Raw genomic sequence first — 14,831 nt, 5'->3', positions numbered from 1 at the left:
GAAATGGTTAAGGAAGTGTTCAGCATCGGGTTTTGTGGTGAAATATGATGTAATGTCTCGGGCTTGAAGAGAAGGTTCGGTCGGAGGGCTGACCTTGAGAGAGCTTATATAAGTCCGGACCGTCCAGAGCTCGATCTTGTGGCATTCTGTTACCTTAGTGCCAAGAGACTAACGGGATTAACAGGTACGTAATTGATTGTTTGAGGGGGGGGGGGGGGCTAGGAGGAGATGTTTGTTTTGATTGCTTCCTTTGTAGTGCTAATGATTGTGCTTTATTTTGTGTTGTAGGATGAGTGGAGATATAGTTCAATAAAACCTCATTACTTGAAAGAGGGTCTGAGTATTGATTTGCAACATGATTTTAAAACTAAAATGGCTGCCAGTCAGCCATCTTTGATCGCGTCGTGGAACAAAATGATGTGGATATGTATACCATCATGTGTCATCTTTGTGTCAAGTTTGAACAAAATTGGTCCATACATTTCCGAGATGTGGCTAAAGTCGGACGCACACGCAGATGGACGGATGAGACCCAATCCATAAGCCCCCGTTTTATACCAAGTCCAACAGTGGCGAATAACAAGATGTTAAAAAAATTTAGGATGCAAGTACACGAATAAAGGTGAATACCTGAAACAACGAGTTTCACAGTGGTGGCCTTCGAATCACCATTCATATCCATCTCGCAGTTGTAGGTTCTCTCATCATTCTTTGTAACCCGTTCCATGATGAGAGAAACATTTCCTTTTCGAATTTCTGACTCTTCAGGTAAAGTTGTACGATTCTCATATGTAACTTTGTTCGCACCTCTGTAGTAATAGTGCACAGGATACTTTCTGTCACTGTAATAGTCCCAGGTAACGATAACTTTATCTGGATCAATGTTAATTTGCCCTTTGACCACACAAGGCAAGATGGCTGCTTTGCCATATACAGCTTTTACTGGATCAGTGTGCCTTCGGAACTCAAAACCTGAGAATAGGGAAGTAAGGGTGAGGAAGGAAGGCAGGCAGGGGGTTCAGGAAGGAGGTTGGGAGGATTAGAAATGTGAAGTGTTGAAATGGATAATTTCTTAATCATCATAAAATACAAGAAGTACTTGAAGGAGCTTTTACAATGCAACAAGTTCAGACACAAGGATGCATGCCTTTACTTGAAATGTATTTTTGTTGTACAGGTAAATAGTAAACTCATGCATGAAAGTGAATACCACCTTAATTCTTGGATTTCTGACTTCCTCCACTCACATCGTCAGGGCCTTCAATGGAAAACACATGCTTCCATTTTGAAGACAGCGCCACACTGTCATACAGTACCCCCATCCCTCTGCTAGGCACAAAGCAGTTGCGTCTCTCTCTCTGCTGATCTGGATATGATTCGATTATTGTCTGATAAGTGCAAAATGTCCTTCAATCCTGGAAAACATCAGCCTCACCCTATCTCTGCGTGTGGATCGTCAAAGGAAACTACTTAGAATTAGATCTATTTCCTTGGTCATTCCCTGGAAGAGGTTCATTCTCTTGAACTTTGAGGCCATCAGCCAGGAGCATCCGTGGACCAACCACATAGCAGCTGGCCTTCAAAGCCAGTCACAAACTGGGCATCCTCTGTCAATTAAATTAATTCCTTGGACAATCAGAGATTGCTTGCAGTCGACAATGCCTTTGTCCAGAGCTTAATAGAGTACTGTTCTCCCCTGTGGGCTGGCACCACAGTATCACATCTATCCCTCATAGATTCTGTGGAATCTATAGGTTTTTGTTTTTTTAGCTAGGCCAGGCATGTGTGGAGGGGCATGCCTGTGGTATGTTGGTAGTATACCACGGTATTTGCCATGAGAGATCTTTGGTCAAAATGCTCAGTGATTCCCTCAACCTCATGGTGATGCTCTTCGTATATTCTGACACTGCTTGTTAATATCGCATAAACAAAATCATCCGATTGCTTGCTTGAGGAATCATCTGTGAATGAAGAATCATCAACTAATTGACTGATGTCTGCGTTTTCTATCTCACCCTCATCAGTTGATCAGTGCCAGAGGTGTCAGCAACCAGCATATGTTTAAGTACATCAGGCATGACCATATGCAGTTTATGGTACTGGCATGATATTATTTCAATGTGCATCCACATCCACCTTATCCTGCTGAATATGATCCTCATCTCCCCCACATCACTCAACCTCCCCATCACCTCTTCCCATTAACCCCAACATTCAGATTACAATATTAGAAAAAAGAAAGTTTCACCAACAGCCAAGCTGTTTTTTTTTTGTTTGTTTGTTTTGTATACAGGATCGAGGCTCGTGAAAGAGCCGAACATTTATCACACAAAAAATCAAAACAGACAGACAAAGTATACAATAAGGGGAGCTATATAATAAGGGGAGCGGTAGACAAGATGGGGAGAGAAGGGGAAGCACACAAACACAACATTTGAGAGCAAGGACATCGGGAGATCTGTGGGAGGGAGAGGGCTTGGGGGAGGAGGCGTGTGAAGGGGGTGGGGGTGTGAGAAGTATAAAACACAAGGATACAACAAGGACTTCCAGGAAAAAATTTGGTCTTTAAAAAAAGTGGACATGGGGTGAAATTAGCAGAGGAAGAAAAGATAAAGGTTTTGGATGGGGGAAGATAAGAGATGGTGGTGAACAGCTGTTTTAAAGACCTGGAGGGAGGAGTGGGATTGAAGAGAGTGAGGGAGTTTGTTCCAGAGGCGGGAGAAAGAGGAATGAAGGAGTGAAGGTGAGCAGAGAGTCTTGATTTTGGCAGTTTCACCATAAGAGGGTTGCAGGTGGATCTTGTGCGACCTGCAGGAATATTTGGGGGACAGAGCCCAGAGAGAGCTGGGGGAGCAAGGCCGGAGATGAGTCAGTAGAAGACAGAAAGACAACCTACCTGCCTGCGGTGAGTAAGTGAGAGGCCCTCGGAGTTAGCTTCATCGCGGGAGATTCCAATGATTCTGAAAGCTTTGGTTTCAACAGCGTGAAGCCGAGCTAAGTGTGAGGCAGGAGCACCGGCCCAGAGGGGAGAACAGCATTCCATCGAGCTGCGGGTGAAAGCCTTGTATGTGGTGAGGAGCTCAGGTGTGCCAAGGAAGGACTTCGCACAACGGAGGATGCCCAATCAGCGACTGGCTTTGGAGGCCAGATTTGAAATGTGGTTTTCCCAGGAAAGATCATGGCAGATAGTGAGACCCAAAAGCTTGAGTGACAGAACTTCTTGGAGAGGATTGTTCAGAAAGTGGATGGGAGGGTTGTCCAGTCGGTCTTTTCAGAGAGACATAGTAAGAGTGTGAGATTTGTCAGCATTGAAAGACATGTTCCACTTGTTTGACCAGTCTGTGATTTTATCGAGGTCTGCAGAGAGTGAGGAGGCTGCAGATTGCCGAACTGAGGGATGAGGAATGGAGTGGCAGATAGTGGTGTCATCAGCAAAGAGATAGAGAGGATTTTCAAGAGAGTCAGAGAGATCATTGATGAAGACCAGAAAAAGCACAGGGCCCAGAGCACTCACTGCCTTGGGGAACTCCAGCCTGAACAGGAAGGGGAGATGAGAGAAACCCATTCAGAGCCACACGTTGACTACGATTAGAGAGGAAGTCCGCAAGCCATGCGTGGAGATTTCCATGGATACCATAGGAGGGGAGTTTGGTGAGCAGAGCGGGGTGCCAGACCGTATCGAAGGCACGTGATATGTCAAGGGAGACAGGTCTAATTTCCTGTTTGACATTGAGGACCTCCATCCATTGTTGAGACAGCAGAAGCAGCATGTCCAGAGTGGAGTGACCTGGTCTGAAACCAAATTGATGATCAGAGATCAAGCCATTGGAGAAGAGAAAAGATTTGATATCCGAAGCAATGATAGATTCCATGACTTTGCTGATAATTGGGAGAAGGCTGATTGGTCTGTAGTTGCAAGGATCTGTTTTTGCACCTTTTTTGTGTAAAGCGGTGATGTTGGCTGATTTCCAAGCTGATGGCAGATGACCTTGAGCAAAAGAGAGGGTGAAGAGAACAGAGAGAGGGAGTGAAAGAGCGGCAGAGCAGGATTTTAGGACCCGTGGGCTGATGCCGTCAGGTCCAGTTGCAGATCCAGAGTCGAGGGTTGACAGAAACTTCTCCACCTTGTCAGGAGGAAAGGACACAGAGTCCAGGAGCAGCTGGGTACGACTGGGTACGGTGGGTACAGAGAGGGATCTGTTAGAGACACAAGATTTAGAGGCAAACACAGAGTTGAGGCATTCAGATTTTTCATGTGCGGAGTCAGCTTTGTAGCCGTTTGAGGTAAGGGAGGGGATGGAGGGGGAACAAACACCAGAAACAGATTTGACCAGACGCCACTAGGATTTGGAAGAGGGAGACAGGTTTGAGAGTTCGGTCTTGAGAGTGGAGAGATATTGTTTCCTGGCTCTCCTGAGGGTGGACACACACTTGTTTCGGGCTTTGTGAAAGGAAATGAGATTTCCTTCCGTTGGATTTGCTTTCCAGGAGGCGAAGGCAAGTTTTTTTCTGGGCAAGTGCCTCACCACAAGATTCCATGTACCATGGACGGGAGGAAGGGTATGATAACTGAAGACGAGATGGGATAAATCTGTGCATGAGAGAGAGCAATTTACTTTGGAAGAATTCCCAGGATGAGTTGATGTCAGAGGCGGTAGAGATGGGAGACCAGTCCAGATGATTGATGGCTCCTTGAAGACGGTGCCAGTTGGCCTGAGTGAAATGCCAGACTCGTCGACGCTGAGGAGGCACTCTGAGAATGGTCAGAGAGATGTCCACTTTAACAAGCACATGATCAGATGAGCCGATTGGAGCAGAAGAAGAGCAGCAGACATTTGCAGGGAAGTTAGTCATAACCAAGTCTAGAAGAGAAGATGCTCCGTTGACTGAGATCCGGGTCGGGAAATTGACAGATTGTGTCAGTCCCAGTGAGTCGCAGAAGTCCTTTGCTGAGGAGCCACGGCTGGTGAGAGAGGTACCCACACCCAGCCAACTGGCATGGTGACAATTTAAATCACCACATATGAGGAAGAGATAGTTGGAATGAGTAGATTGAAGTTGGTCCATATTATCAGACAGCGAGATGTAGATGGAGTCATCACTGTTTGGTGGACGGTACAACACACATATGAACAAAAGGTGGGAGCGAAGGGGAAGCCATAGCCAGAGGTACTCCTGGGGGTGAGGTGGGGAGAGGACAGTGCAGGGCGAGTGAGGAAGAGAGTTTTTGATAAAGATAGCAACCCCACCTCCAGGACGAGGCTCAGGTTTATCATACTGGAGGAGGGAGTAACCCGAAAGAGATATTAAGGAATCAGAGACATCATGAAGGAGGAAAGTTTCTGTTAAGCAGATCAAGTCTGGTTTGTCAGAAGCAACCTGTATGGAGAGATCAGTCAAGTTTGAGCGAAGGCCCCGGATGTTTGAAGTCCATACCGTTAATGAAGAGGAAGGTGGGAGGATTGCATACAGAACAGGGGGGGGGGGGGGTTGGGAGGGGAGGGGTAGGGTAAGATGTGGAAGAGGAGGAAGAGGTAGGGAGAGCTGTTGAAAGTATGTCAGAGATTTCAGAATAGCTAGGAGAAAGGGAAGGATGGGGCAGACAAAAGGTTTGATGGTGATTGGGTTAGGCACAGTGAGGTGTTATTTGAGGGGGGGGGGGGGGGGTGAAGAAGGTTGGGAGAGATGGAGGTGAGAGTTGGAAGGGGGAAGAAGCAGGGAGGACGCTTTGAGGAGGAGGGGTGAGAAGGGGGAAATGGAGAAAAAAATGAGGGTGGGGAGATTTGAAGGGGAGAAAGGGGGGAGTTTATGAGGGGAGGGGTTAGGGGGGAGTTTAGGAGTGAAGGGGAAGGGGGGGGGATTTGAAAGGGATGGGTGATGGGGAAGATTTGGAGGAGAGGGGTGAGTTTGGATTTTAGAAAGTGTTGTACGATTTATGGGAAATTAACATTTATTGCAAAATTAGTTTCTTGTGACCTTCGAGTCAGATATACGTTTAAGGACGTTGGAGGACTCACCTGCACTCCCCACCAGGGGGGGGGGGGGGGTGGAGTGCAGGTGAGTTTGGGGAATTTAGGAAAGAGGAACTGTAAGAGATGGAATTTTTTTTGGGAATGAATAGATTTGGTTGAGCAAGTCGTAAGCAACCTTTTAAAGAAGAAGAAGAAAAAAGTGTTATAATATACGACAGAATATAGCACTTCAGGGGAAAGTTTAAACATTTTAAAATTGAACAGTGAAAACTATCTGGGGAATGGGGGTGAAATGGGGGTGAAACACGTGGTCGAAGAACGAACGAACGAATAAGAACAAAGAAGGAAATGTTTTTTGTTTTTTTTGAGTTAAGATTTTAAACAAGGAAGTATGGGGTGAATAGACTGGGAAAAGCTGAGTACGAAAGTAAATGGACCACAATCGACCGCTGAGAGAAAACAAAGCCTTAAGGTAGGAAACAAGGTACTCGGCCTCAAAAAAACGAGGCATGAAATAACCGACGATTTTTCATACAGGTATGAAAGATTAACACCGAGAATCTTCCTTGGGACACACTATAGGTACACACACCAAAAGATAAATACAGTTTCGACAAAAATACAATTGTGAACAATTACTTAACTTCGAAAACGCGGAGAAAGTGTACAGCTTCGAAAAAACCGTTTTATACAGGTATGAAAGATTAACACCGAGAATCTTCCTCGGGATACACTATAGGTACACAAACCGAAGGATAAATACAGTTTCGACAAAAATAAAATTGTGAACAATTATTACTTAACCTTGAAAACGTGGAGAACGTGTACAGCTTCGAAAAACCGTGCCGTCGCCAGCAATATCTCACGAGATCTCCCAACACACTTGAGTTTCCATGTTTTCAATATTAAACTTTGACTTTCCTCCTTCATCTTGCACCTTCCTGTGACTGACAGCTTCATGTTTTATTTTCATTTAACCACATGAATACCATTTGATATCCTTGGTGTTGGCTTAGCGGTTAGGGTGCCGGCTTGGGATCCTAGGATCCTGGGTTCGAATCCCGGTCGATCGCTGAATTAACACCAGGGGGTTGACTCAGCCTGTCATCCTTCCGAGGTCGGCAAATTGAGTACCAGCTTGCTGGGATGAATGATCCCGGTGTGTATCCTGGTTTAGAATAGGTACACCGTATCCCTGCGCATCGTAAGAGCGTGACCAAGGGTTGGCGTCAGGAAGGGCATCGGCCATAAAAACATTGCCTCAAACAGGGAACCATGATTGTCATGGGGCCCGCAAGGCTAACCCCTGCTCTAGCAGGGAAAATGGCCTTAAAACGATCATTCATTCATTCATTCACATGAATACCAAAGATGTTATTTTAAAATTAAAAATAGAGCAATGCGAGTGTGTCGCCAATATGCCGCCGCGAAGTCCCTGCCCGTGACAATGGGTAGATGCCCTCGTTCACCATCCTAAAAATAAACAAGTTTGGTTTAAATCCCGTCAGCTGTTTTGAAGTATGACATTTTTACCACAGGACAGGTTTCACATCGATCGGTGAAGCGTTTTCGGAGAAGGGATTTGTTTTAAATATTGGCTTTCAAGCTAATATGGCTGACAAACCACGTGACATATGACATCAAAAATGTACACTCTGCATATGTATGGGTAGAGAATCACGTTTGTGAAGTTTCGTGTTGATAGGATAAGGTTCGTTTTTCTATCCAAGATTGCAGGCAAACCACGTGACCTACAACGTTATCATTTTCCAACTATATGCAACAATGGTGTTGGATCACATTTTTTAAATTTCGCATCGATAGGGCAAGTGGTTTCAGAGATATAATTGTTTAATATTTTTCTTCAACCCAATATGGCTGCCAAACCATGTGACGTATGATATCATAGATTAAACATTTCAATACAAATGGGTCAGAGATCATGTGCATGCAATTTCTGATTTTCAGGATAAGGCATTCGAATAAAACATTTATGGCTAGTATACCACTTTACTGATGTCATCATTATCATGCTTTTGTTCTCCCATTGGGAGTACTCGACAATGTGCCAATTTTCAAATTTTTCCATTCAGCGGTTTCCGAGAAATATTGTTTTTTAATTATTTGCGTATAATCTAAGATGGCTGCTATACCACGTGACCTATGACATCACAATTATCATTAAAACATTCTGCATGGGTGTCGATCCTACCCTGAAAGTTTCGTCTCAATTGGACATGTGGTTGCTGAGAAAAACGAGGTTTAGCCCATACAGATGGACGGACGGATGTACAACCCGAAAACATAATGCGTCCGGCCACCTTCGGGGGTGGAGGCATAAAGATTACCAGTTACCAGATCACCAGATTACCAGTTAAGTAAATGGATCTGTTAAATTTCTCTGAGGCTGAACCTAACTTCAAACATAAGCACTTTTACAGATTTTTTGGGGGGTATTTCTAACAATGATGAAAACTGAATAAAACGTATTTTTTGACATGCAGGTTATTCATGGTAATTTCTTTCAACAAAATGTCAAAATTACATGTGAAAAAGCAATCATTTTACAAGGTTAAGAAGAGCAGTAGTCAATATGCAACAGTATTCATGCGATGTGGTAGAGGGGTTGGGTGGGCGTTTCTTTATTAAATCGTGTAGTTTTCAAGTTACCTGTGCATTTCCAAAGAAAGGCGACAATTAAAAGGAACACATTCATTTTTTCAGTCTTCATAAACCTGCAACAACAAAGGCAGGCATGAAAATGCTGGTAATTTTTATTTTTCTCCACAATTATAATAGGTAATAAATCAAATGATATATATATATATAGTGTCTTCAGAAAGTATTCACACCTTTGCCGTTTTTCACATTTTGTTGTGTTGCAGCTTGAATGTAAAATTGATTAAATTGAGATTTCTTTGTCACTGACCTACAAATAGTACCCCATAATGTTAGTGGAATCTTTTTTTAAAATTTTAATAATTTTTTGCAAATCAATTTAAAACGAAGAGCTGAAATGTCTTGCGTCTATAAGTATTCAACACCTTCGCTATGCCACTCCAAATTGAGCACAGGTACATCCAATTTCCTTACATCAACCTTGAGAGGTCTCTACAACGTGATTGGAATCCACCTGTGGCCAATTCAATTGATTGGACATGATTTAGAAAGAAGCACACCTTTCTATATAAGGTCCCACAATTAACAGGGCATGTCAGAGCAGAAACTCTACCATGAGGTCCAAGGAACTGTCTGTAGAACTCGGAGATAGAATTGTGAGGAGGCATACATGTGGGGAAGGGTATCAAACAATAATTTCTAGTGTTGAAGATTCCCAAGAGCACAGCGAGCTCTGTTATTAGGAAATGGAAAGAATATGGAACTACCCAGACTCTTCCTTGAGCTGGCCGTCCAACCAAACTGAGCAACAGGGCAAGAAGGACCTCTGTCAGGGACATGACCAATTAATCAAATGACCGCTCTGACAGAACTACAGAGTTCCTTGGCTGAGATGGGAGAACCTGTCAGAAGGACACCAGTTTCTGCAGTACTTCAGCAGAAATCTAGGCTTTATTGAGAGTGGCCAGATGGAAGCCACTCCAGAGAAAAAGGCACATGACAGTACACCTGGAGTTTGCAAAATGGCACATGAAACACTCTGAGAACATGAGGCAAAATATTTGTGGTCTGATGAGACAAAAGCAGCCCTCTTTGGCCTAAATGCAAAGGGCTACATCTGGCGGAAACAAAGCACAGCTCATCAGCCATCTAACACCATTCCTATAGTGAATCATGGTGGTGACACCATCATGCTATGGGGATGCTTTTCAGTGGCAGGGAGTGGGACACTTGTAAGGATAGAGGCAACAATGAATGGAGCCAAATACATGCAAATCCCTAAGGAGAACCTGCTTCAGAGTGCAAACAACCTTAGACTGGGGCAAAGATTTACGTTCCAACAGGCCAATGACCCCAAGCATAGAGCCAAAATAACACTGGAATGGCTTCAGAACAAGAACGTGAAGGTCCTTGTGTGGCCCAGGCAAAGCCCAGACTTGAATCCCATTGAGAATCTGTGGAAATACTTGAAGATTGCTGTTCATCGACGCTCCCCATCCAACTTGACAGAGCTTGAGCAAATCTGCAAGGAATAATTGGAGATACTCCCTATATTCAGATGTGTAAAGCTGACCAGGCATACCCAAGAAGATTTTAAATTGCTGTCAAAGGCGCTTCTACGAAGTATTGACTCGGGGGCGGGGCGTTGAGTCTTTCATATTTGTGTATTTCATTTATTAAATATGTTGTAAAAATTTCTTAAACAAGTACAGATACATTCAAAGTACACCACCCCAATGCCAAATAAATAAATATCCTCCAGCGCGGCATTGCGCTCATGTGCAGCTCATCGAGACTGTATTGGGAGGAAGAGGTGTACAATTAATTGATTACTTGCATAATGAAAATCAATAAATAATGATCACAAAATATTTTTTAATCAATTGGCTAATAGCATACCTAAACCACCAGTGCTTCATCCAAAGCTGTAACTTTTTGGAAATTAATTAAATAAGGTCATTAATCGGAAAAATTAAATAATTAATCGATTTATCAATAAATAATTAATCAGTTAATTGAATGAATATATGAATGAATCAATAAATCAAAAAACTATCCTTTTAATATAGCCACATCACTTGGTCACTGTCATGTCCAAATATCAGCTTCCTAGCTCAAATGGTGCCTGAGATATTGCCCAGATGAAAAAGAAATAAAAAAATAATTAATAATGAAAAGAAATAAATAATAATCATAAAAATAAATAAAAAATTAATCAATTGGCTAATATAATATATAAACCACCACCATTTCATCTGAATCTGTAACTAAATAAAAGAAAAATTAATTAAGTCATTAATCAAATAATTAATAAATCGATAAATCAGAAATAGCCTTTACAGCCAAATCACTTGGTCATTGGCATGTCCAAATATCAGCTTCCTAACTCAAAAGGTGCGTGATATATAAATGCCCAGAAGATAAAGGAAATATATAAATAATTAATCGATAATAATTAAGTAACTAATCAATAAATTGATTAATCAAAAAACCAAAAATACCATTTTTGACAGAGTACTTACTTACTATTGTGCCCAAATTTCAGCTTCCTAGCTCAAAGTATGGCTGAGATATCGCCCGGACAAATAAACAAACAAGAAAACAAGAAATCAAACAATCAAACAAACAACCGGAGTGAAAACTGAGTACTCCCTTTCAGCGTGCGTCATTGCCGAGCCCCCTTCACTGCCCGGCAATGACGTCATGCAGCGCCTGGAGATGGCATAGGAAAGGAGCGGTGTACAAAAAGTTAAGGAGTGTGAATACCTTCTGAAGGCACTGTAAGTGCATGTGCGTGAGGAGATTAATTTGATGTTTTGGGATATATCACATCAAGCCCTATGAACAATGCATTTATCATCATAGTTTCAACAGTCTACTACTACTAATACTGTGATATGATATGATGCATGCAATCTTGTAATGAAGGACACATTAAATGAAGGTCAGGTATGGAAAACACAGTCCAACAACAAGGGTGTGTGGTAACATTTCTGCTCGCATTGCCAATGGCTACCATCACTTACCAAGGTGAATAAGCCACATTTTAAAGTGGATAACAACATCTTAACTTTTTAATGTAAACTAATGCAAATCAGCAGCAAAACGCATAATTCGGCTGATGCCGAGCGAAGCAATGGCGACGCCGTTTGTTCCTGATACGTGAAGCATCCTGCAACCCATACCTGCAGAAAGCAGCCTTTTCGGAACGCCGACCACATTTTTCATCCAATCATCATGTAACTTTGTTTTAACCCCCCACCCCCTGCCCCCCCCCCCCCCCCCATGGGTAGGCGCACCTGCGTTGGAAGTTTTGGGTCAATCGCTCAAGCGGTTGCTAGGAAAATAACTTAAAAGTGAATAAAGGTGAAAAAGTTAGGTCCTCGGCCGACGTTCCACAAGATGGTCAAGGATGGTTGTGGATGCCAATTACTGGTACAAATTAAAAACAGTCAGTTTGCAGCTAAGAGACCATCAATTGGACCCAATCAATGAACATTTTGACCTGCATCTATTTAATTATTTAATAAAGTAGTAACCATGAAATGACAAATATGTTGAACTGTGGCTGTGGAGGGCTGTGTCTAGTGCGTTAAGCCAAGTCAGGACTTTGTTATCCAATGGAAACTTCCTTATGATGTAATTCCCAGCAGCAACGTAACCTTACTTCCTTTGCCCATTAGTGTTTGTTTAGAGCAAAATTTCTGATCGCATTGAAGCTGAACTCTCCAACGCAAAGGTTTTCGTCTGTCAGTTGAGCCTTTGTGTCCTCCACATTCATCTGCTTCAGCTGAAGTGTGAAATGTACTCCACTTTGATGAAGAGAGAGAGAGAAGTTTCTGCCTACATAAAACACCTGCGGAGTGTACGCGACAGCATGATGTATCCATTGATGCATCGATTGCTTGATGTATCCTTCAAACTTGGTCATAATGCCCCTGTACAGATTGAGGGTAGCCATGAACTTGGCAAACCTGTGGAAGAAAGCAGCCAGAATTCTATACTTCCTCCCAGTGTTCGCAGAGTTATTCGGTTGCTCTTTCGTGAGGATCTCTTGAACGCTGATGATTGTTACTTCCTCTGCGTTGCTGACACCAGCAGATTCTGCAGGGTTTTCACAACAGCACTGCATTTCACCTCACTTTCACTACTTTTGCAAGGAAAGAATCGTATATCTTCAGAACAGCCATAACCTGGAGGTGGGGTTGCTATCTTTATAAAAAACTCTCTTCCTCACTCGCCCTCCACTGCCCTCTCTCCACCTCACCCCCAGGAATACCTTTGGCTACGGCTTCCCCTTCGCTCCCACCTTTTGTTCATATGTGTGTTGTACCGTCCACCAAACAGCGATGACTCCATCTACATCTCACTGTCTGATAATATGGACCAACTTCTATCTACCCATCCCAACTCTCTCTTCCTCATATGTGGTGATTTCAATTGTCACCATGCCAGTTGGCTGGGTGTGGGTACCTCTCTCACCAGCCATGGCTCTTCAGCAAAGGACTTCTGCGACTCACTGGGACTGACACAATCTGTCAATTTCCCGACCCGGATCTCAGTCAACGGAGCATCTTCTCTTCTGGATTTGGTTATGACAAACTTCCCTGAAAATGTCTGCTGCTCTTCTTCTGCTCCAATCGGCTCATCTGATCATGTGCTTGTCAAAGTGGACATCTCTCTGACCATTCTCAGAGAGCCTCCTCAGCGTCGACGAGTCTGGCATTTCACTCAGGCCAACTGGCACGGTCTTCAAGCAGCCATCAATCATCTGGACTGGTCTCCCATCTCTACCGCCTCTGACATCAACTCATCCTGGGAATTCTTTCAAAGTAAATTGCTCTCTCTCATGCACAGATTTATCCCATCTCGTCTTCAGTTGTCATACCCTTCCTCCCGTCCATGGTACACGGAATCTTGTGGTGAGGCTGTTGCCCTGAAACAACTTGCTTTCGTCTCCTGGAAAGCAAATCCAACGAAAGGAAATCTCATTTCCTTTCACAAAGCCCGAAACAAGTGTGTGTCCACCCTCAGGAGAGCCAGGAAACAATATCTCACCGTTCTCAAGACCGAACTCTCTTATCTGTCTCCCTCTTCCAAATCCTGGTGGCGTCTGGTCAAATCTGTTTCTGGTGTTTGTTCCCCCTCCATCCCCTCCCTCACCTCAAACGGCTTAACGGCTGACTCCGCACGTGAAAAAGCTGAATGCCTCAACTCTGTGTTTGCCTCTAAATCTTGTGTCCCAAACCCATCCCTCTCTGTACCCACCATACCCAGTCGTACCCTGCTGCTCCTGGACTCCGTGTCCTTTCCTCCTGACAAGGTGGAAAAGTTTCTGTCAACCCTCAACTCTGATTCTGCAACTGGTCCTGACGGCATCAGCCCACGGGTCCTAAAATCATGTTCTTCTGCTCTTTCACTCCCTCTTTCTGTTCTCTTCACCCTCTCTTTTGCTCAAGGTCATCTGCCATCTGCTTGGAAATCAGCCAACATCACCGCTTTGCACAAAAAAGGTGCAAAAACAGATCCCAGCAACTACAGACCAATCAGCCTTCTCCCAATTATCAGCAAAGTCATGGAATCCATCATTGCTTCAGATATTAAATCTTTCCTCTTCTCCAATGGCTTGATCTCTGATCATCAATTTGGTTTCAGACCTGGTCACTCTACTCTGGACATGCTGCTTCTGCTTTCTCAACAATGGATGGAGGTCCTCAATGCCAAACAGGAAATTAGAGCTGTCTCCCTTGACATTTCACGTGCCTTCGATACGGTCTGGCACCCTGCTCTGCTCACCAAACTCTCCTCCTTTGGTATCCATGGAAATCTCCACGCATGGCTGGCGGACTTCCTCTCTGGTCGTAGTCAACGTGTGGCCCTGAATGGGTTTCTCTCATCTCCTCTTCCTGTTCAGGCTGGAGTTCCCCAAGGTAGTGTTCTGGGCCCTGTGCTTTTTCTGGTCTTCATCAATGATCTCTCTGACTCTCTTGAAAATCCTCTCTATCTCTTTGCTGACGACTCTACTCTCTGTCGCTCCATTCCTCATCCCTCAGATCGGCAGTCTGCAGCCTCCTCACTCTCTGCAGACCTGGACAAAATCACAGACTGGTCAAACAAGTGGAACATGTCTTTCAATCCTGACAAATCTCACACTTACAATGTCTCTCCGAAAGGACCGACTGGACAACCCTCCCATCTACTTTCTCAACAATCCTCTCCAAGAAGTTCTGTCGCTCAAGC

At 43.8% G+C, this 14,831-nt stretch overlaps 1 protein-coding gene across 11 annotated transcripts in view; it reads right to left on the bottom strand.

The window, feature by feature from the left end:
* Positions 1-14,831, bottom strand: part of LOC137425091 (uncharacterized) — an 891,893-nt gene that overhangs the window by 793,363 nt on the left and 83,699 nt on the right. For all 11 annotated transcript variants that reach the window (XM_068113162.2, XM_078773308.1, XM_078773317.1 and 8 more), the window contains 2 exons: positions 8,643-8,707; positions 631-972 (listed from right to left, as the gene is read on the bottom strand). In XM_068113162.2, coding sequence (XP_067969263.2) covers positions 631-972; positions 8,643-8,707 — 407 coding nt within the window. The remainder of the gene's footprint in view (positions 1-630; positions 973-8,642; positions 8,708-14,831) is intronic.

Source organism: Myxine glutinosa, chromosome 1 (genome assembly GCF_964187855.1).
Source record: "Myxine glutinosa chromosome 1, kmMyxGlut1.1, whole genome shotgun sequence".
In the NCBI taxonomy this organism is placed as follows: Eukaryota; Metazoa; Chordata; class Myxini; order Myxiniformes; family Myxinidae; genus Myxine; species Myxine glutinosa.
This window is presented reverse-complemented; position numbering and strand designations above follow the sequence as displayed.